This window comes from Brassica rapa, chromosome A07 (assembly GCF_000309985.2).
Source record: "Brassica rapa cultivar Chiifu-401-42 chromosome A07, CAAS_Brap_v3.01, whole genome shotgun sequence".
In the NCBI taxonomy this organism is placed as follows: Eukaryota; Viridiplantae; Streptophyta; class Magnoliopsida; order Brassicales; family Brassicaceae; genus Brassica; species Brassica rapa.
In genome coordinates this window covers 14,389,651-14,413,060 of record NC_024801.2, presented here as the reverse complement: position 1 = coordinate 14,413,060, position 23,410 = coordinate 14,389,651, and the positions used below count along the sequence as shown (strand labels likewise).

The window sequence follows — 23,410 nt, the reverse complement described above, 5'->3', positions numbered from 1 at the left end:
TTAATACTGTAGTTTCTTTTTAAGTAATTTTAAAATTATCAAGAATATAATATATTTAATATTTTTAAATATATCCAAATATGATGCCTCATTTTTATTTATGTTTGCATTGATCATATTTAATTTTTAGTTTGTATATTTAATAACACCTTGTTGCGTGTTATTCTATGGTTTTAATAAATGTGTTGTCATTTCATTTTTATTACTACTAACATGATTTTTTAGTGATAAGTGATAATGTATTTTAACGTTATGTATTATATTTTATCATATATTTTCTAACTCTTCGTGCTGGCACTTTTTGTAGAATCATTTTAATTAGATAATAGGTTTAAAGATGTAAATAAAACTGTGTATGTTGTAGATTTAGACTTTTTAGTTTAACTGAGCACTATAAATTAGGGGTGGGCACTTTACCCGATATCCGAAGTGGCACCCGAACCCGATCCGAAAAACCCGAACCGAAATCCGAACCGAAGTAGCAAAATACCCGAACGGGTATTGAATAAGGAGAGATTGGATACCCGAACCCGAACAGATAATACCCGAACCCGAATGGATATCCGAAGATAACCGAACATATGTATAATTAACCTTATATTTCTAGTTTACATCTCTCATTTTATATAAAATACTTATATTGATACTACACATACTTTAAGTTCATATGATATACATACAATTACGGAAAAAATGATTTGCTATTCACTTAAAATGCATGTCAAATTTTTTATTTCAAAAATTAACAAAAAATTACATCCAAATTTTTTTTAAAAATAACTAAATTAATGCCTTTTTAGTTTTAAAATGTTATGTCCAAATCTATTAACCATTCAATCTATTAAAAATAAAAAATTAGTTAACTAAAAGTTATATTATTAAATACAAGAAACTTGAGAAATGAATTTTTTTTTTACAAATCTAAATATCCGAACCCGATCCGAAATAACCGAATCCGAACTAAAAATACCCGAACCCGACCCGAAGTACAAAAATACCCGAACGGGTTCTACACCTCTATACCGAAATACCCGAAAATCCGAAATACCCGACCCGAACCCGAACGGGTACCCGAACGCCCACCCCTACTATAAATTATGAAAATTATATTATGATTTTATTTTACTAAATCTTTCTTTCTTTGTATATTTTTTGTTTTATTTTGTATTTTTACAATTTTATTGCCTTATTCTTTAACTGCAGAGAATTGCGATTTCTAATTTTTGTTTCATATACCTGAAAAGTCTCCGGTTGATTTTTGTTTGTTTTTCGATCGTTTTTTTTTGGGATCAAACTACTAATATCATCATATAGAAAAGCTTAAACTCCAAGAATGAAGTGAGTATTTGTGCTAGAGAAAACTGATTTAGCCACTAATGTAGTGAGATATTATAATATTAGAATGTAAGGAAACTCTTCTCGGTCGTCTTACGATGGACATAATTAAGTTGTTGTCAATTGATTATATATTTGTGATAATTGAAAATATAAACTGGACATATTAAGTTGTTGTCAATTGATTCTATATTATAATATTAGAATGTAAGGAAACTCTTCTCGGTTGTCTTCTCCAAAAAAATGTTGTATGATTCAAATTAACTAAAAATTCTACAAAATTATTATTATTTAATATATTATATTTTTATTATAAACAGAATAATATTTGACAATCTAACTATAGTTAAAATATTATTCATTGATTAAAATCAGTGTAAAAATATAATCTAGATATTCTCAATTTATTTTACTTTTACCACTAAATACTATTTAATTTTACATATACTATCTTTTATCTTTTGTAATGTTTATATACGTTCTAACGTAATGTTTTTTCTTATATGCTTGATTACAATATTAAGGATTAATGCATCTATTTAATTGTTTAGGGGAATTTAGAATATATTTTCGGTCCAAAATTATGATCCAAAACCATTATTTTCATATTTTCATTTTTAGTAAAAACATTTATTGTTTTGAATTAATATCACATTCTAATTCGATATAACTTAATTGATTTTTATTTCCGTAAAATTTCTGTCATTATTAGTTTTTTTCTTACTTCTAATTAACTTTAGTTTTTATTGTTTTTGTTAAACTTCATACATTTTTTGTGATTTTTAAACTCTTTTTTAATTTTTTGTGAACATAAATGAAAAACGTTGACATGTTGTTGTTTAATGTGGTATTAGTTTGTCTTCTCTTATGGTTTCCTCATATTTCGTACTCTTTTTGTGAGGACTCAACCTTGGACAACACTTGGTTCAAAACATATGGTATTTACATGATAACTTGCGAGAGAATTTTTTTTAAAAAAAAGACATTTAGTTACCAAATGAAGTTAATTAAGTAGATAACTAATGTTGCACAAAAAAAAACATTTTATTAGTTCATGATACATGCTGCTCAACAGGATTACTTACGAAGGATGAGTTGTTTTGTTTCACAGATTGTTAAAATGTTAATGTCAGCGTTCATTATAGAACAGTCGATTAGTCACAAAAAAAAAGAGAACAGTCGATGGTTAGAGGGGTTCAAGTCATGGTTTAGTTGCGAAGAGCTTCAATGGTCAAGTTCAAAAAAGAAATGAATGCGCTGAACTGAATCTCAAACAATTAAGATCAATGTGTAAGAATCTCTACTCCAGATAGTGGTGACTATTTACATTAGACTTGTTTTTAATGTGAATACACTGATTTGTGAAGAACTTGATAAGTACTGGACATAGAGTATACATCACGCATATGTTTGTTCTCTCCTCACTCCATTTCAGAATCTCTATAGCTAAATTGAGAGGTGATGTTCGGGTGCACGCTCTTGCACGAAGAAACTTGAACTTAACTGGCATGTAACTGAATGCAAGCTGACCCAAAGTGGAGTGACCACTGTTGAAACTTGAAACGGTAAAAACTGACCACATGATTATAGGTCTTGGAACTCAAATGACTTCAGAAGTGTTACATCCCTTCCGCCATATGGAAACTTTTTGAATTCTCAGAATGAGAGATTCTTATCACATTGGGTTTTCAATATGCTACTACATAGATAAAAAGAGAGTGGAATTTAAAAATATAATAGTGAAAATACTTATACCTTGGAGAAAGATTAAACTTGGGAAGCCTGACGATGGAACTATAGAGGACCTCTCAGACATTATAGAGTTCCATTGCGATGAACCTTCAAATTAGCATATGTGTTGTGTGCTTAAAACTATATGAATCCAATTTTAAATTGCAACGGAAACCATATATTTAAATATATACCTGAGAGCATATTTCTTTCCTTCAGACACCAAAGAGCACAGTGTATAGTAGTTATAAGCTAATACCTCTCTTTTGGAGTAAACCAAAGTGATTCAGTTGAAACCTGCAGTGAGCATCAATGCCTAGCCACCTGATCAAAAAGCATCAACGTTTAGCCACCTGATCAAAAAGCATCAACGCTTAGCCACCTGATCATGGAAACAAAAAAACTAATACCAGAGGGAAGCATAATAGATAGATGGAACATGTATGACGTATCTCCTCGATAATGGGAACGTCTTGTCATAACTTTGTACTTTGGAGAACACATGACTAAACAAAAGAAGGGGTTGGACAGTATTTATTTTTACATACGTGGGCACAAAGGTTCATATTGTTAAAAAAAGGTTCTCAGCTCTAAGGTAAAAAAATTGTTAAGTAGTAATGTAAGAACCTACCTGAGAAGTATGGTCCTCATCCTCTGAATTCTCCACACCTGTAACCAGTAGCAGTTAACATAAAGCCCAAAACTAATTCTGGAACACTAATTAAAGTGTGAGTGGAAGCCATAGTGTACTCACGGATAAGGCAGATAATATATATGCTATTTCCATTTCTCTCAGCTTCCTGAAGAGCTAGAATAAGCAACTTCTTTGGTGTCAGTGTTTCTTGCAACCTAACCTTAAAAAATTTCAGTGAAAGTGTTAAAACCTCTGGAAAATTGATCCAAAGTCGAAGAAACAATGAAACATTTCTCAGAGAGGAGGTGATGCTTACTTGTTTCCTGAAGAAGAAGCAACTTTGCTTATCCCTTGCAACTTCTTCAGTAAGTTTAATTTCCAAATAGACAGAAGATGAATGAGACCTGAGGAGAGAAAAACAAACTAACAATTATAGAATATGTGTTGTGGATGTACCGAAGCGAAAAGAAGGATAAAAAAATATGTTGGCGGCAGCATCTGTTGAGCCAAATCTTTCTCTTCCCCTGAACAGAGATATAAAAAACAATGATAATTTTTTTCTAGTCAAACTCGTCGACATTGCAGTGGGATGCAGGCATGTCCTCCCCATGAAAGTTCTCATCTAAATCGTCCTCGGAATCTTTCGTTTCATCATCAACATTGTCAATGTACAGCATCCTCGGGTTGGTATTAGACATTTATTTAGTTGTATAAAAAAGCACCTGCACATGTCGAGAAGAACCTTTACTACAGTACTCTGAAAAGAAGCGACCACAACAGTATCTTCTTACAACTGATTTCGGAATAAAACCACATAGACTCAAGTGTATAGACGATTACTATCTAAATGATGTTCTGGACACCATATTAATCTTTCTGATAGAAAGATGCTAGCAATCATCAATTTTTGTCTAGTTGGAAATTGGAAATTGTTAGAACACACTAATGAATATAAAAACCTAGCAAGCAAAATTTTACCTGATCTTTAGTGTGATACTCAATGAGAGAATTAGATACAGAACTTAAGAAGAAGAACCAGTATATCATATTTTTCAAGACAATGAATAGAGGCACAGATAATGGAATCTAAGACTAACCTAGGATCCTTCCAACACTGGTGCACTGTCACCAAGCAGTTGTAGCATCAAATTCTTTTGGAAGCTGGAGAGTTTTGTCATAGTATTCATTCTTTGGTATTAGCTTTAACACCGAGTAGGCATTTAAACTCTGCAACCTGCACATACCTGAAACAAAGAAAAACAAAAGAGAGTGGTCAATATTAGGAACAATGAATGATAACTTCTGTTTTAGAGAAAGAAATAAAAAAATCTGTGTAACTCTAAGAGATAAGGTGATGGAGGTAATAATAAACTCACGGTGGCGTTAGCAAATAAAATACTGAAAACAATTTTGCATCCAGCGTTTGAATATTGTCCATGCCCTTAATAATCGACCAATCAGCCTCCGCTTTGCATCGTTAACTTTTAGCTGGGGATATGTCTGCCTCTACATGCTTCAGCCTCGTAATTCTCTCTAGCTCTACCTCTCTGTTTTCAGCTGTGCTACTTCTCTGGCTTTGTCTTCTAGCTCTATATCGCAAGCTTCAATGACATGGTAAAAGTGATTTGAGTTGGTAACGAATAGAGAGGGAGATAGTGAAGTTTGTTATAAGTGTTAGGGATTGGTTAATTTTTTTTCATACTCCATTTATTCTCACAGAAAAATATAAAAGCCTAGCAACAGACCTTGTATGATCAACACGAAAGAGATCCTACTGTCTCAACTGAGTGGTTTAGTGGTTGTTAAACCTTGTGCTTGCCCAGCTGATGACTGAAATAAAACAAAGATAAACAACTAAAATTATATTCCGAGGTTTTAGTTTAGAATATAAGTAGAGAGTAAACTGTTTAACATACCTTTTTCTACATGACATCTTTCTTCGATACAAACGTTCCGCAGCAGTTGGATCAGAATAGATGTAAATCGTTAGAGAGCTCTTGGCCAATAACATCATTTTCCACCTGAAGAAAAATAGCATAGAAGGGAACATGCAATGATTTATTTATCGAGCTCAACTTATCAGTGAGTGAGACATATATTACCAGGAGTTCAACAATTCTTTTCAACTGAGTTTCTTCACCTCAGTCTGATAACGGAAGGGCTGCAACCAAAGCATCAAACTTCACCAAAACAAAACAAAAAAACAAAAAAAAGTCATGATAGTAGAGATACGTGTACGATTCATTAGTTCCATACAACCACCTGAGTATCCAGAAAAAAAAAACCGTAAGTGGATTCACACGGGTCACCACAGTTGTAATTATCAAGAAAGAGAATTTGAGTTTTCTATCTCAAGATTTTAATCACAAATCTTGAACAAAATTCATATTAAGAAAAACGTATATAGTTGCGTTTCCTCCAAACGCCAGACGCCAAAAACGGGATTTTTCCTAATCATCATCACTTAACGGTCAAGATCTTGATTAGGGAAGCGTTCCCAACTCGGAGTAGAGCAACAACGGAGTCTCCAGTCTTGCACAGCTCCTTCTCTTTCCCCTGCTGAGTCGCAAACTCAATAGCTTCTTCTGTCGATTCATCGTGCGAGGCTCTTGCCGACCCTGCGTACAGCACAGGGATCAAACCGCGGAAGATAAGACTATGCCTCGCGGGTGATTCGTCGCTGCAAGACCAGTCGAGCAAGTTGGTTTTGATCTAAAATAGCAGACGGAGAAGACGAAGAGAAAGGGATCGAGATTCGATTTTGGGGAAATTAGAATTTGTCATGCGTATATGACGTGGCGGAGAGCTGTTCTCTGATTGGATGATTTAATTGTCCTACGTGGACACACTCTCTGATGCTCATATAACCCTTTTAGTATAGGTTAGATTGCAGTATGTTGTGTTTTAAGTTTTAACTAGAGGAAGGATACAAAGTTATATTTCTAAACAATTTTTTTTTCCTTTTATTGCATAGAATCTATTCTTCTTGGATTGTTTCAGTGATCACCTTTCTATTAGAACCAATAATCGCTTGAAGATGGGGCCCATGGTTACTTTCAGTCCAAAGTTTATAGGTGAGGTTAAGCTGAGTGATGAAGCTGTTGCAGACCAAATCTAGAGGGAGTAAGGGCATTTCAATAGCAAGTAGTTACTGTTTTTTGTCCCACTGAACAGAGTAAGCAAGTGGCAGGCTATATCCAAATTTAGAGGGAAGAGTAAACACATACGAGTATAATGTGTTACTGGGAAAGTGAGCTGATTCCAGAATATTGAGTGCCAAGCAACTGTTGGAGCTATGGGACGAATCAGATTCCGTATTTTCTGCTACCGAGAGAGGTAGATATGTCTTCCGCTACAGTTGAAAGACACGTTTCTACCTTTGTGCTTCTTAATATCATGTGTTCATCTTGGTTAAAATAACCTTTTGGCTTTCTTATAACATTGTTAGTTTGGGAATTTTTTTAAAAAAGAATGAAAAACATCTCAAACGACTAAAATAAGTATGTTTTCAAATTAATATGTACAATCAAATATTCAAATAGGCAAGTTTGTGACTTTTCAAACAATTATGTAATCTCTTAAACAAGAGAATCTCTCATTTTATTCCTTTTGTATTGTTTTTATTAAAAAAAACAAATTATTCCACATATCCAACAATCATAATGTTATATTATTGTTTTCAATCAAAAGTACCAAATACTAAGTTAATATTTATAACTTTTGCTTACTTATCAAAAATACTTTTAAATTATTTTATTCTTGAAAACTACTAAAACATCACCAAAGTTAATATTCTTTAAATAGATTGTAATTTTTTATTTATTAAAAATTGAATTTTTTTCTTAAAATATTTTATGTGTTATAATTTCCCGCAGCGTAGCGCGGGTTTCGACCTAGTTCTCTTAACAATAGTTATCTTTTCTCCAAATCATGTGTTTTTTTATGTTATTATTTTTGTGATCTTAACCTCAGGGGACGCTTTTATGACAAGATCTCTGCAATCACACTTTTTTTATAACTTCCGTCGCTTTCTTTTCCGTCCGTAGCAAGCGACTGTTTACATAAACATTTATTGAAACTAAAATGGGATATCATTTTTCATCGGTTTGTTTTACAATAACAACAATGACCAGAGGGAGACGGTAATAAAATGAAACGGATATAACAAGAAATATTCAATTGACTATTTAATGTGCTAGCATAAATATATAAGGGCAACATTATTGGTTCTACAAAATTTTGTCCTTAGAATAAATTAGTATTATTTTTTAGTTAGGGACAAATGCATAAGGACTTTTTTAATTTTGTTGATTATTGGTAGGACAAAAAAAAGTCCTTAGCATATTTTATAATATTTATTTGAGACAAACGTTTGATCAAAATGTGTTTGCTTCTTTTGTTTGGTGGGATGGATAAAATATGAGACAAACGTTTGATCAAAATATGTTTGCTTCTTTTGTTATGACAGGGAACAAGATCATCTCAACAATGAAACGTGAAGCAGAAATAAGTAGAGTAAATCTTTGATTACAAACTATATAAAAAGGTAGTTTCTATGTTCTACGTGCAAGAGACTCCTCCTTGCACAATCAGAACAACGATCACAAAATCAAATCCACATATCCGAAACCAAAAAAAAAAGATCAGAACAATTAAGAAAAAATCAGATAATGTTTGCCCCTGCATCCAGATTTGCCCAGCAAAATCAGCTCAACCACAATCTTTCCCTCTACGCCTGCAAGAATCAAGCAACAAGAACCCAGAAGAAAGTATTACAACTTGCACATATATAAGAAGAAAATAAATAAAACAAATTGTGGTTTGGCAAGAGAAACGTTATAAGCAAGAGAAAAAGAACATGAACTAGTTGTCAAGTGTCTGTCGAATTCTCTCGGGAGCTCATTCTCCTACCATCTCACCCAGTAACATAGCAAAATAAATATGAACTGATTAAGCTAAAACCAAATTGGGAAAAACACAGAGCTTACAAACCCAATGAAGAAGAGGGGACAAAGTAAACTTTGTGGGTAACTCATTCAGGTGAACCATTGATCTGAATATCAAAGTAAACTTTGTGGGTAACTCCTTCTAAATCCTCTCCTACCTGATAAATCCCACAACGCAGAGAAACCCCAATTACAAAGTCTGACCACATCTTTACAAAACCAAAAAAATGCAAATGAGTTCAAGTTCAATGCTCACCCGATCAGCAACCTTCTCATTGACCATGGGATCAGTAACATCAGTCAATTTAATCTGAGTTGCATTAGTGAAACCCAGAAATCGTAAGTAATGTAGCAAGCCCAGATCGATAAACTATAAGAAAAGTGAGGAGCAAGGATCAAAAGTTTTAACCTGGATGAGGGCAAGTGTGACGCAGTCATCGGAGACAGTCTCGAAGAGGCGGAGGAGAGACATCTCGTGATGTTGGCGGCTAGGATTCAGCCTCTGCCTGATGATAGGCGTCGAAGAAAGGGTCCAGAGAAGTAGCCTCTGCCTGAAGCTATGGCTTCCCTTCTTCAGTTGCTGGGGATCATCGCGCCTTCCGCCATCGATCTTCAAATCTCTCTCTCTCTCTCTCTCTCTCTCTCTCTCTCTCTCTCTTCTCAAAGAGACAAGGCCCAAAGGGCAACACGTGAATCATTTCTCAAACCAAAACGCTTCCACCATTCCCTTGCCGACACCTATCACCTAAGGACAAAAAAAAAATATGTTAGCCAACGACAAACCGCGTCCGTCCCAGCGAAATTATACAATTTTTATTTAAATAATATCATATAAAGCCTAACGACTTCCTCTATCATACCCCGATAATGTTGTTCTAACGTCTACTTTTCTTAAAATGTCAGCGAACCACAATTTGTATGTACGAAAGACAAACTTTTTCATCTATCCAAACAAGTAAAACTCTTTCTACTATTTTTTGTTTATAGCGTTTCATTTTCCACTATCTTCTAAAACTTTATAACCAAGTAATTGCATATAACTTTTTTTCCACTATTTTATTATTAGTTCGATTAGCGAAAATTTTATTTTGAGAAATGCATAGACATAGACTATTTATAGATTTTAAAAATTTATTTGAATAGTCACAACTATTTAATTTGAATAGTCACATTCTTTCTATTTAAAAATAGTTATTTTGAAAAAATACTTATAGAAATAGTCATAACTCTTCACATGAATAGTCACAACTTATTAAATATACATCTCTTAAAACAAAGAATTGTACAAAGACATTTTTGAATATTTAACATCATAAGAAAAAAAAATAACTATATAGACAACTTTTGGAAAAAACACAACTTTTCAATATTCAACTTTTAGAAAAGACGCAACTTTTTGATAACTTATAGAAAAGACACAACCTTTCAACATAAGTGAGATTCACAACCTTTCAACATAAGTGAGATTCACAACCTTTGGAATTAATTGGGATTGCTATTATTAGTAGATATATGAAAGCCGTTAGAAAAAAAAAGGTTATCCAGAAATTTTGATTTTTAATTTGGGTACTACTGAAAAGTCTAATATTGATACATTAATTGCATTTTCTAACATGTATTGCTATATTAATGGCTATATTAAATTCATTTGTATTCGAACATCATTTACTTTTCAAAAGCAAAAATTATTATAGGATATCTTTTCCATCTTTACTAAATTTCATAAATACGCTAGCATTTTCTCTTCCATATCTGGGAAAATTTATACTGCTATATTAATTGCATTCGTATGTCAGCAGTGAAATAAATCATAACAAGGAAACAACATGTACTTTATCTGATTATTATTATGCTTTAAATTAATAGCATTTCTTTCGTAAAAAGAATAAATATTGTTTCAAAGACTTGTTCGTTTTCCTTGTGCATAACCCCAATGAACCATTGAGAGCACTTCAAAAATATCAAAACATCTTGGAAATTATAATCATGATCAGTCGAATGATGGCAAGTTTAACTGTATTCATCATTTTAATCATAGCTGTGATGGTCACCGGAAGAGAGTATGATGATACTCGTGATGCTGAAATAGACGAACTTTTGAAAAAACTAAATAAACCTGCTCTTAAATCCATCAAGGTAAATACAATTTGTGATTTTAAACAACTTATAGGCAACTACTTTTTCTTACATTTTATAATAATTATTATGATTTGTAAATTTTGTGTAGAGCCCAGACGGAGATATCATAGATTGTGTTCACATGAAGAATCATCCAATTTATGATAATCCTTTATTCAAAAACCACACCATTCAGGTTTAAGAGTTTTTATTTAATACTTTTTATTTTTATTTCAAAATGCATTTTTAGATTTTTTTAATCTACTTTATCATATTTAATGTAAAACTACACATTCATACAATATTCTTAGAAATAGAACGTGACTTAACTTGGAACAGTAACGCTAAATAAGTACCTGTCCAAAATTGTTGAACTTAATCACATTTTGTGTTTATCATCTCTTTGTGTTTTGTAGATGAGACCAAGTTCTTACCCAAAAGGATGGAACAAAGAAGCTTCAAAAACCCAAAACCATAGTATGGTGATGCAACTCTGGACAATCAACGGAAAGTGTCCAAAAAATAGTATTCCGATCATAAGACCGAGAAGAGAAAACATTTTACAAGCTGAATCAGTAGAAAGATACGGGAGAAAAGATCCCAATAGCCTCCCTCAACCAAAGCCAACCAATCCACCAAGTAATACTACAAATGAGGTGTGTGTGCAATGGAAATATACTCTTAAAAATCCATCATTTTCTCTTATACATATTATATATGCTTTTGTAATTATATATATGTTTATGTACATATAGTATGCCATAGTTACCGTAAATTCGCCACAAGGCAAATTTCATGGAGCCCAAGCGGATATAAATGTGTGGAAGCCCCATGTACAAACGCGAAGAGAATTTAGCCTAGCACAAATATGGGTCATGGGTGGCACTTATCCTAGCCGCGACACCATTGAAGCTGGTTGGCAGGTCTTTGTTTGTTTCTACAATTACATATTTATACACTCACGCCCATATATATTTATTTTTCGCTCTTCTATTATTACTAATTAGGTGTTCCAGCGATTTTATGGTGATGACAAGCCTCGATTTTTTATTTATTGGACGGTGAGTTAAAATGGATTCAACTTTTTATGATTTTTCTTTTCTGTTCTTGCTTTTGGATTCAACTTTTTATTTTTGTTTGAGATTTAAAAGTACATATATTTTGGTTCTTGTGTGTGTGTTAATAACATGAATCAGGCTGATGAATACAAAAAGACAGGCTGCTACGATCTTAGATGTCCAGGTTTTGTTCATGTCAACAGAGATTTTGTTATAGGTGCACCTATGCCTAAAGTTTCCGTCATGGGTGGTCGACAAGCATCATTTCTCACAACTATATGGAAGGTTAATATAACCACCACGCTAATATTCAACATATAGCTTTATAAAAAAATACACTCTTATGATATTTACAAATTGATTATGGTTGTGCTACATTACTATAGGATCCCCGCACAGGGAACTGGTGGTTGAGATTGGGTTACTATCAGATTCTCGGGTACTGGCCTTCCTCATTGTTCAGTAATTTAAAGAATGGTGCTTCAGAAATTCATTGGGGAGGTGAAATAACAAACTACAAGGAGGATTCACAACACACATCAACGAATATGGGGAGTGGTCGTTTCGGATATGAGGGATATAAAAAGGCTAGTTATTTCATGAATCTTGAGATAGAAGAAGACGGTGTTACGAAACCTCCTGAAAGTCTTACTCCCTTTGTGACTAATCAGAATTGTTACAATGTAATCCGAAATCCTTTCCATCCTCAGTTGGGGGCTTCCTTTTATTATGGTGGTCCTGGTCGAAATGCTATGTGTAAATGATTTCATATATATGTTATGAAAATGAGAGCATGTATATGAGTCGATCTATAATATTAACCACCGTCGTATCTATATATATACGTGATGGTGCAATAAATTTTAAAAGATAATTTAAATCTTACTTTTTTTTAGATAATTTAAATCTTGAAACCAACAAGGCCAAAAATCATCATGAAAAAGTGTAACATAGATTAATCTCTTATATATTAATTGAGAAACATTATAACATTGTTTGTAGCCACGTGTCACCATGAAATGAAATTCAGAATTCTTAGAGAAATATGTTGGTTTATCTTAACTTATATTATACTTTTTATTAAACTAAGTATTAAATTGACAAATAGTATACAAAATAATATTTTCGCACTTTTCTTAAATAAAAGCTACGAAATTACCTAATATTGTTAACATATATATAACAATTAATGATTATGAATAATAAATAATTGATAATAATTTTTGTATCTTAGCTTTTTTTAATTTAATTTTATATTATTAAAAGATATTAAACAACCACATTAACCATATAATATACAAAATTAATTTTTTTTCTTATATGTTATATTTTGAATTTTTAAAACGACTATAAATTATTAAAAACGTTAAATGTCTCACACTAAAATTTTGTGATCAATGGTTTAACTTTTTTGGTAATAACAAGATACAAATGATCATAAATCGTATAAATATGAAGTCACATTTACTAGACATTCATATTATATATTAATATGATAATTTCAAATTTTTTATTGAAATTAAACTATATAACATAGAAAACACTTAAATATGATATTTTTGAAATTTGTATTGAAAAAGTATTGAAACCTTAATATTTTAATTTTGAAATTTGCATTCAAAAAATCGCACATTAGAAATTTTGTGTTTATCACATGAGTATGAATTCTTAATGATAAATATTTATATTAAAATATACTATATATCTATGTCCATGTCATTTAAATTTAGTTATATACCGTATAAAATAAATAAAATAATTATTTTGATTTATTTACTAAAAAGTATCGTAAATAAATAAGATGTATTGTTTTGATTTATGTAATTACTCTAATTTAATTATATACATAATACGTAAATGGATGCAAGTAAATAGTAACATAAAAATTATTTTCATATATAACATTCATTCCGTTTAATTGCGCGGATCTTAAGCTAGTAGAGGAGTATTGTAGTTGATTTGAAAACTCAAACAACATATTTTGTGTCTTCGGATGTTTTCGCAATTTGATGCTAGATATTGTATAATTCTATAAAGCTAATATTTATGTACTTTGTTCGACATTATTATTGTATAATATCTCTGTTTTGATATTTAGTTAGTTTTCGTCAACTGTTATTATTATTGGAACATTTATTACAAAACTTATCAATCTTAATTAATCACTTTCAAGTTTCAAGTAGGGATGAGCAGAAATGCTGAATACGAAATCTGAAATGAACGGATTTTGCCCGTCACGTTTCGCCTTGAGATTCATTGCCATTATTACTATTCTTGTAAGACAATCGTACTATTCTTGGAAAAATGTGTGTTAGGCATCATAAACTACAGAGCATTTGGTGACCCTGAAACAGTTATATTCGAGAAGACTTACAGTGAGTGTGGTTAGAATATGTTCCAGTTTTAAATCAATCCCTTGCGCTACCAGAATGAGTGTAGGTATAAGAATGGTGATGCATCTTTGTTATAGGAGCTCAAATGAACTTTACATAAATGGAAGGAGGAACTGAATTTTATTAAGAAGCATAAAATCTATGTACAGATAAGGTACTGGTTCTGAGGTTATGAAAACTACGGGAAAAAAAAACAAAGATTTAAAGAAGAAAACGACCCTCCATTTATATTTGTATATATCATTACAACATCACTCCTGCCACAAAAGCTTTTTACAGCCTGAAGCTTTAACTACAATCATCCCTCAAACAGAGTAAACTCGTCAAATGTAGAAAAACAAAAAAGAAGCCCTAAGAAGAAGAAGTAAGAATCTATATATATCCTAATTTTCTGGAGCTAAAACCCATTCCCCAGCGTTCCAAAGAAGCAAAACTTTTTCTTTTACCTTTATTGCCCTTTCTTTTGTTGTTAACTAGTATAACCAACCAAGACTATACATATATAAAGATAAGAGGGGCTAAGTAACCTCATAACTTTATATTCAGCCCTGAGAGATCATCCATTGGTACTTCAAGCTCCATAATATCAAAATCATCGTCATCATCCATGTTAAACCAGGAGCTTATGTCACCTGGTTGCGCATCAAACTCCGGACCTCCTAAGTTATCTGGTATTTGCAGCTGAGAGAAGTCGAATATCGGCTCTGTATCCTCCTCCAAATTATCATGCTCGCCGTTTGCTTCAGGTAATGGCGCGTTGGGTTGCTCCGGGGTCCTAACAGATGAAGATATCTGATTTGCTTTCTGCTTTGGTTTTCTTTCACCCTTGTCGTTGGACAGGGAAGGCCGGCCTATCTTATTGGTCCCGCTTCTAGATGAAGCATGCCCTTTCCCATCTCTGTCCCTCTCACTTCTCTTTCCCTTCGTACTGCTCGAGAGTTGTGCCCCAATACCAACATCATCAAGCAGCAACTCTCTCTTCTTCACCCTATTGGACCATGCTGTATCTTCTCTTCTTGTCGTTTGCTCTAGTACAACATCAGAACAATTGGCATAGTTGTTCTCCAAGTCCTGCCCAATGCGTGCCAACGAAGAAGAGCTTGGCTGTGAGCCAACAATGGGTGCTGTCAAGGAAAAGGCATAGGAATACAAGTTAGCCGAGCGGATACGTTACTTTAAAAGAGATTTCTTATAGGAAACAGATCGTACTTGAAGTCGACGGATTATCATCCGCAAGAGGATCTTCAGCTGATGACAACCGGGCAATGAACATATCCTTGATTTCAGGCTCACTGAAGCAGCTTTTGCCTGTCTCTTCGAACTGACGGCATCGTTCAAGCGTCCTTTTAACAAAAGCCGATGCAGCCTGCTTTGATATCTTGTTAGTTGAATTCTTTCCAACAACTGTGTGATGACGCCGACTTGCCTGTAAAAAGAAACGAGAGACGGAGTTACCAACCCAAGAACCTTGGAGTTGAAGCAATGAGACTATTTCAGGGACAGTCAGTTTTACCTTGCTCTTTTCATATGCCCTTTCAATGAGTTTATCATAACCGAGCTGATCTAACTCCCTATGTAAAGGAACGAAATACAGATCAAAAACCGTCAGATCATAATCCAAATCCACAAAAAGCGGAGTAAGGAAAAATTCATACCTCTCTTGAATTTCTTTCATCTCTATGGCAGATTTTAGTAGCCTATCCACCATCTCTTTCTTCTTACAACCCTGAAAAGATAACATAGAGAACATCAAAATTATATTTTTTCTGGGGAGGAGAAAACATGGGACATGCACATATTTGCTTTTTTTTGTCTTTTTGTTACAACGGTTGCTTAAGAAACGCCAGATACTAGGCTTCCACAATAAAATCAAATATTTGACGAGAAAAGAGACCTCCTTGCAGATGGCCTCCTCCAACTTTTTTATTTCGTCAATGATTCCTTCTTCCTCCACGTTTGAGATACTAGGCTGTAAGAAACACGTGCAAGAAACTTCAGCAAAAAAAGTAGATAGCAGTAACAAGTTTCTCGATAGCTAAGAGGGTGCTAGACTTTATACCATTGGTTCTAAGGATATTCCAATAGACTGAGCTTCCAGATAAATCTTTTCATCTATCCCCAATTTATCATACGGAATGTCTGAGAAGTCAATGGGTGAATGATCTAGAATTTTGCCATTGCAGTGGTAGTAGGCCGACTTATTAAAGCCATTGAACAGAATTGCAGACGCACCATCTTCTGATTCATAATCATCATTGTTTCTAAATCCATTATCATTCAGAACACTGAATTCTGAGTCTTCATCAAGATCATGTATGGCCCCAAATCCATCAACATGTACATCTTCATTTATACTCATCGAGTCCTCCGAAATCAAAGCTGATAGCAATCTATGGTAAAGTGGAGAAGCCTTGGAATCTACACTGCTAGTTGCAAGTTCCTCAGGATATAAATCACGGCTATCAAAGTCAGAGGATGTCAGCACGGGTGAGGAGGGACCCATGGAGAAGAGTTCTCCCTGAAAATTTGGGGGGAAAAGACAGTATGCTTAGAGCTCCGATTAGCTTCCGTAACGCCACAAATATTTGATATTTTACCAAATCACATATTTTTTAACAAATCTAACAGACACTTGACGCCGTTTTTTACTTATTTGGAATTTTACTGTTTCCTTAACATTTACATTAGAGAGGTGCAGCTATATACGTAGGGAGCAACGCATGGTGTAATCATTTCTAAGTATAAATTCAAACCCTAATTCCCTCATAGCAAAAATGTAACGAACTAGACTATTACAGTATTAATTCAGGATGTCAGGTGTGAATAGTTATGACCCAATAAAGATATATCTTTCAAATCCATAACTATGATATCTGAGAATGAAGTAAAAAGTGTTACTTGGTGTTTCATGAAATTGATATGATCATCAGATATAAAGCAAAAGTAGCGCTCCATTTGCTTCCAGAAAGAGTTGGGAAAGTTCTGAGCTGCAACGATGACAAGACAATTCAGTCTAGAAACAAAAGTTGAGTATACAACCTAAAAGTCAATGAGAAAACAGTATCTTACCAAAATTTACTGCTGAGTTAACAGCCGCTTGTAGCTCCTCATGGCCATCATTTGAACCGGCTAAGAAACGTAATAAATCCACAAAATAAAGGGGAAAAAACAAATATATATTCAGACAAAAGAGTAAATTCGTTTTAGACTGAACTTATTTTACCTTGAAAATCTAGTGGTGAAGCATTTGTTGCCGTAGCTCTCTGACGTTCGTAAGTCTTGCGACCAGACAGTTTCCTAGTGGGTGGACGACCCAACTTACTGCAAAGAATTCACGAATAAATCTATGAGATAAACAACATGGAATCCAAGAAAATTTCAAACACATAACAAAGAAAATTAGATACTACGTGTAAAATAAGAACGGCCCGGCCCCTACCTTTCACTCTTGTCCAAGATAGTTCTTGCACTGCGCAGCTGTTTCGCTGTTCCAACATTCTTAAGTTTCTCTACTCCCATTGGGTTGAGAGACCTTGTGGAAGAAAAGCCACGGCCCGTCCTTCCTTGCCTTCTCACACCATCCCCAGTCTCTTCACCAGAAGCAGGCTTGCTACCTTTTCTTGATTGTAAACCAGGGAAGGATGCTTTCGGGATATTTTGTGCAGCTTTCCCATCAACCTCATCAGACTGTTTCCCCTTGTCTTTAGACTTGATCTCAGGGGGACCAGATTCTTCACTTTCTGACAGAGCTGCTGTGGAGAAGCTGTTTTCACCTTTCAGTCTCAATTGAGGAGAAGCAGCTGGCGAGCGTTTATGAAATCCAAACCCATTTTCACTACAGCCACCATCTGAAATACTATCTGAGTAGGCTTCATCCTTATTAGAAACAATCGGTACTAAATTCGTCCTTCTTGCTGTACGGGATATCTTTTGTGGTCTTTGACTTGCCCATTGAGTGACAGGTGGTGACGACGACCGATTTGATGTCATGCGCTTCCGATGTGTAAGCGGGGTTGACAATTGTGGAGGCTTATTCGTACAGCCGGAGATATCCCAGTCACCTGGGGATGGAGTGTTGTGGAGTCTTGGAGACAGTTTCGGAGGTAACCCTGATCCCGATCTAGGTCCACGAACTGAAGCATTTGGTTTTGTGTTTGAAACCAGACTTGACGAATTGAACTCATCGTGAATATTGGACCTTCAAAGAACACAACAGAGTAATAAGTACATAGAACAATGATCAGAGAAAACATCAGGAAGATGATATGGTAAACTGAAATCTTATAATCAAAGGTGAGTGTGATTGATACAAAAGATTTAAAATGTGTGATTATGGGTATAACACATACTTGTTGACAGCCCTTTGATTCACCCTTTCCTTATCTGAACCAATGGAGCGTTCTCTCTTCTCAATGTACAAAGAACTATGATCAGAATCGAGCCCTGGCCGTGGAGAATGCCCAGCCAAGCTTGTCTGCGGAGCGAGGTTATCAGACCTACTATATCCAGAAGTTCCATTAGCAGCCGCTTGCCTACACATATATTTTAAAAACGGGAGACTTTAACTTATAGATTAACCATTAAAGTAACCAGAATCCAGCTGCTCGACAGGAGGTGAGAAAATAAAGTAAGTAAAACACAATAAAGTTATCAACTAGATCAAGTGGAAGGATCCCAGAATAATTTAAACCCTTGAATCCATAATCTGCCCCACTTCAATAGATTAGATAATCATCTGAATCACGGTCATTTCTAATCAATCATGCAGCTAAAGAGAGAGTGAAAGCAATTAATAGAAGTTCATGACATTAGCACTTATGCTTATTTTCCTGATAAATAATGTATGCTAGCTAAGTACATCTAAGCAAAGTAACTCTGAGAACATGGCAACAATCAACAAAAGAGAATACTAAGCATCAGCATTGGACAATGTATCTGAAAACTGCACCAAAAAGCTATGGTATGCAACAGGTCATACCTTGACATGTTCGAGTCACCATTCAATCTCGTCCGGGAGTCACACATTGGCTTCTGTTGTGTGCCCTGCCTCAAATCTCGATAACCATCAACCACTTTACTTGAAGCCAGGTTAGGATGAAAGTCCGTTTTAATACAGGAGCGTTTTTTCTTCATCTTTGACTTTTCCCAACCATCAATACCAGCTGAAGTTCGATCTTCACCCTGAACTGCATTATGATTTGCCGGCCGCATTATTTCCTTATCTCTGTCTACAACAGCTGACTGTCGAACAATATAATTGCTTCGAACATCCATCTGCACCACAAAATAAAGAGATTAAAGGTTTTTGAGCAGCAACAATGACGGACTTGTTATAAAACCCTAAATTTAGAAAATAACATCAAATGCAAATTTTTACACACTTCTATCAAATTTAAAACAGTTAGTTTCATCGTATCAAATATATTCAGGTCATAGCATTCCTTTATCTAACACTTAAATTTTCATGCAATTCAACATAAATGAAAATGACTACATTTGGTAGCAAATTGCTTCAAGTAACAAAGTTTCTATACCTTACGGTCCTTATCCAAAACTACAATTGGTGACCAGTGCCCATTTTTCACCAATAACTTGTTCAAACAATCCACCGTCCCAGTAACCAGAAGCATGCAATAAAAATCCAGACACGAAAGTGCAGTATAGCAACAAACCACTCGGTACGGGCAATACATTATTCACTAAAGGAGGTTTGTCAAAAAAGAGTCAGGAATTACCACGGAAGTACGTGTTCGCTTATTTGGAACGCCAGTTCTAGGCCGTTCATCCAACTTCTGCGGGTCAAGCTCAAAACCACCAGCCAGGGTCTGACCTTGAATGCCCATTTTACCTAGGCCTGATCCTGATACCAAGCGTTCACCAGAATACCCTCCTGGTCGAGACCTCTTCTTTGTAGGCACACTTGGGAAAAACTTGTTAAATACAGAAGAAGCTTCGTTGAAAATTTTTACGCGCTCCCTGTGACAAAAAGGGTAAATGAGACAAAAGAGTACTTCAAACATAACTAACTTGTGGTAGTTAAACTACCTGGCCTTGACATTATTTTCGCGCAGACCAGCCTTTAGTCTTTTGATCTCTTCTGGTATAGGAGATGGAATTAACTTCCCTTTCAGAGCTACACTAGGAGACTCATCTTCATGTATTCCAAGAGCAAGATTAGCATGCCGCTTAAAGTCGCCTTGACGAATAGACTTGTGATCCGCGGCAACCACCTTAGGATCAAAACGCAAACACTGAAAGAAATTTGTTACATCGGTTTGTGCTATTGGTGAAGTGCCCCTCAACATGTTTGGATGAGATGGGACAGGATGTTCCATGGACTCACGAAAGCTACTTGATCTTTCCATCTGTGCACCAAAGTTCGATCTGTATGGAGGCCTATCTAGCGCAGCGGAGGAATAATCAAACTTCCCAGGTGCTGACATTCCCTCAGCCCTCGAAAGTCTTTAGGTTTTCTTTATGACAAGCCGTAGCATATAAATGCTAATTATTCAGCTCTCAGATAATGTATTTAGCGTGCACCTGCAATGTGACAAACCGAACATAAACATCAGTAAACCCAACAAGTCTTTGCCATGAGAATACTTGAAAGACAAACAAATCCCAGCATGTTTCATGTCGAACTTAAACATGAAAATAATCAAGGGAGTCAAGTGAATCATTTGATTACCACAGTCCAACTCTTAAAAAAGCCATATGCAGAAACACAACTCCAATATCTAGACCCAAAATACAAACACAGGTAGAATCTATGTGTAGTTTCAGATAAATTTGACTTCTTCAAGCAGTCAATGCGTACCTTAAGCTTCCTAAGCATATATTCATTATGAACTTAAGCCAGAAACTGCAAGAGCCATGCTCATATCCATAACAAAATAGCAAAAACCCATCTTATCCTAAATACTGAAAATAACTAATCTATACCAAGTTAAGAACTAAAACCAATAAAAGAACACATTGATTGATCAAATCATCAATTTTACACAAAAATTTAAACCTTTAAGCAGTAGAGATGCTAACTATTATTCCCCTTACTAATATGATAATATCCAGATGAAATACGCCTAAATCACAGCCAATCTGCAGAGTCTAGTAAGTAAATAGATTCATGAACTTAGCACAATGGCAAGCTCTAAGTAAAAATTTGAAACTGATCAAACCTAAAGATTGATGATTTTCAACATAATAACACTTCAATTACCAATAATAAGCCCTAAACTGAATCAATTATAAGAATTTGAACTAGAAACAATCTTCAACGAGCAACAACAATTCACCAGAAATCAAAACCCTAGAATCCGGATTGAAGTTCGAAGACTGAAGAACCGAATCACCCGTACCTCGAATCAGAGAAAGCGAAGATTAGATCGTTCCGTAAAGAGCTCGAAAATCGAAATCAAATAACGTTGGAGCAACGGCCATGAGAGGAGGAGGACGAGAGATCGAAGGCTTCGTTTTCGTTGCTGTGTTTTTGATCGGCGATGAAACGCGAAATTACGTATTTACCCGTCGTATAACCCCTGAGGTAGACCAATACATTCGCCTTCTAAGGTGAGAAGGTAAGGGTAGATTGGTAAAATACGACTCCGATCAAAGATATGTGCCTCTCTGGCAGATTTTACTGTTAAACAGATTAATCTTATTATGACGAAATTGTTGTGTGTTTTGATAGAGAAGAGAACTAATCTAGGGATTCGATTTATACTGTTTTTTTACCAAGAGTTGCAACTCTTTTTAGTCAGTGAACTTATAGAGTAAGTTATTTATTACATTATTTGAATATATTTAGGGGGGCTGGATATTATAAAGATGTCTATTTATGATTGATTTGAGTACTTCTATAGATGAGAAGTCTTATTATATTCAAGATCTTTCAGATTTTTAAAACAAGTAATGAAAAATATAGCCTTCTTAAAAAAAAAAAGCAATGAAAAGAAAAATATAATCAAATGTAATAATATTTAGTGTATATATATTTTTTTTGGTAGATTGATTAAGGTAATTTGATCCATGATTGTTGAGAAAAAATAGTAAAATTACAAGATTTTTTTAGTGATACGTGTTTGTGTTGAAATGAATATTCCGGATTTTTATAGATTTTGTATCTGTAAAGTAATGAAGATAATACATAGGTGATAACTGTAGGTAGGTTTTCAATGTTTTAATGTGTCAAAACATAATCTAACCATCACATACCATTCACAGTAGATATCACTCAATGGTACAACTTGAATAGGGAGGGATAACAAGTCTAGCAAACAATAATATGACGTTTAAAAAAAAGAACCTTGATTTGGATAGTAAATAAAATTTTGTGTAAATCTGTAAAAAAAAAAAAACTGATTTTACAATTTTAGGAGTTGTATTCAATCTAGAAATATTGATTTGATTTTTAATAATTTTAGGTGAACTGAAAATTTACTATGATTTTTGTTAAATCATTCAAGAATCTAATCTAAACTTCTGAGCTTTGATTTTTTTTTTTTTAAACTTCACCCGAATACTCTAAAATGATTAGAATAATCTTAAAATTCACAACTAAACATACTCTTAATAATAATGGATTTCACAGGAGTTTATCAAATAACAAGTTCAATAACACTAGATTTTTTAAAAATAAGTTTTATATTTGAATAAAAATGTTTGAACATGTTTGTTTTAGTATTAAAATTTTATATTTGTATTAAAAATGTCATTTTGTCAGAAGTCCCCAGTTCAAATTTGATAAGGAATGACACAACCTCTAGTTTTCTTATCATTTCTTCCTTATCAAATTTGAAATGAATTGATACATTTATTAATTAGAGCATAACGATATCTACAAATAAAAACAGAAAAGATGGTGATCAAGTAGCAGATAATTTTTAGATAAAACGAATAGCAGTAAAGTTGAAAAAAAAAACGATTTTTGGACCTTGTAACAATAACGAAGTAAACAGTGGCGGGAATCAACGGCTGCAAACTGCCACAAGGAAAATGGCCGTACAATAAAATACATGACCGGCCAATTCTGTGGAGTAGAAATATATTGTACGGCCGGTTTAATGCTAAAATTAAACTTGGTCAATAAAATAAACCAAGGCCTGTTCTTTTCGTTGACACTGCCGCAGCGTCCAGCGGTTAAAATTATAAAAGGAAAACAAATAATCAAAGGCATCAGCTTTCTAATTGTTGCAG

At 34.1% G+C, this 23,410-nt stretch overlaps 2 protein-coding genes and 1 long non-coding RNA gene across 9 annotated transcripts; 1 reads left to right on the top strand and 2 right to left on the bottom strand.

The window, feature by feature from the left end:
• Positions 1-2,043: 2,043 nt before the first annotated feature.
• On the bottom strand, positions 2,044-6,557 carry LOC103845658. 4 transcript variants are annotated; one of them, XR_004449635.1, is made up of 11 exons: positions 5,803-6,556; positions 5,617-5,721; positions 5,446-5,530; positions 5,077-5,301; positions 4,798-4,944; positions 4,017-4,422; positions 3,821-3,920; positions 3,698-3,735; positions 3,261-3,390; positions 3,091-3,174; positions 2,044-2,990 (listed from the first exon to the last, which is right to left on the bottom strand). It is a non-coding gene; the product is annotated as an uncharacterized LOC103845658 (long non-coding RNA). The 4 variants fall into 4 exon arrangements; XR_004449636.1 differs by having other exon boundaries at positions 3,821-3,915; positions 5,617-6,557; XR_004449634.1 differs by having other exon boundaries at positions 3,261-3,419; positions 5,617-6,556.
• A 1,625-nt stretch (positions 6,558-8,182) lies between these two features.
• LOC103829485 lies at positions 8,183-21,754 on the bottom strand. 4 transcript variants are annotated; one of them, XM_033276185.1, is made up of 19 exons: positions 21,574-21,754; positions 20,261-20,755; positions 19,951-20,191; positions 19,194-19,489; positions 18,565-18,747; positions 17,655-18,413; positions 17,439-17,536; positions 17,285-17,344; positions 17,114-17,202; positions 16,275-16,733; positions 16,110-16,184; positions 15,871-15,941; positions 15,729-15,786; positions 15,425-15,641; positions 14,197-15,339; positions 9,056-9,391; positions 8,903-8,956; positions 8,689-8,804; positions 8,185-8,435 (listed from the first exon to the last, which is right to left on the bottom strand). In XM_033276185.1, the coding sequence occupies exons 2-15, from the start codon at positions 20,656-20,658 to the stop codon at positions 14,744-14,746; spliced, it is 3,600 nt and encodes a 1,199-aa protein (XP_033132076.1). In that variant the 5' UTR covers positions 20,659-20,755; positions 21,574-21,754; the 3' UTR covers positions 8,185-8,435; positions 8,689-8,804; positions 8,903-8,956; positions 9,056-9,391; positions 14,197-14,743. The 4 variants fall into 4 exon arrangements, with proteins under 4 accessions (XP_033132078.1, XP_033132076.1, XP_033132075.1 ...); XM_033276184.1 differs by having other exon boundaries at positions 8,693-8,804; XM_033276186.1 differs by having other exon boundaries at positions 8,693-8,804; positions 17,285-17,335.
• Positions 9,387-12,696, top strand: LOC103829484. Its single transcript, XM_009105139.3, has 7 exons — positions 9,387-10,782; positions 10,874-10,960; positions 11,181-11,420; positions 11,520-11,687; positions 11,772-11,825; positions 11,961-12,107; positions 12,209-12,696. Exons 1-7 carry the CDS (start codon positions 10,633-10,635, stop codon positions 12,584-12,586), a joined length of 1,224 nt encoding a protein of 407 aa, XP_009103387.1. The 5' UTR covers positions 9,387-10,632; the 3' UTR covers positions 12,587-12,696.
• Positions 21,755-23,410: the final 1,656 nt, after the last annotated feature.

Bases quoted from the DNA above. Each gene is read 5' to 3' on its own strand.
- LOC103829484 (XM_009105139.3), top strand. From the start codon at position 10,633: ATGATCAGTCGAATGATGGCAAGTTTAACTGTATTCATCATTTTAATC. The intron at 11,826-11,960 runs GTGAGTTAAAAT...AACATGAATCAG, and splicing joins GATTTTTTATTTATTGGACG to GCTGATGAATACAAAAAGAC. The intron at 12,108-12,208 runs GTTAATATAACC...ACATTACTATAG, and splicing joins TTCTCACAACTATATGGAAG to GATCCCCGCACAGGGAACTG.
- LOC103829485 (XM_033276185.1), bottom strand. From the start codon at position 20,658: ATGTCAGCACCTGGGAAGTTTGATTATTCCTCCGCTGCGCTAGATAGG. The intron at 20,192-20,260 runs GTAGTTTAACTA...TTTTTGTCACAG, and splicing joins GAAAATAATGTCAAGGCCAG to GGAGCGCGTAAAAATTTTCA. The intron at 17,203-17,284 runs GTAAGATACTGT...TCATCGTTGCAG, and splicing joins TAACTCAGCAGTAAATTTTG to CTCAGAACTTTCCCAACTCT.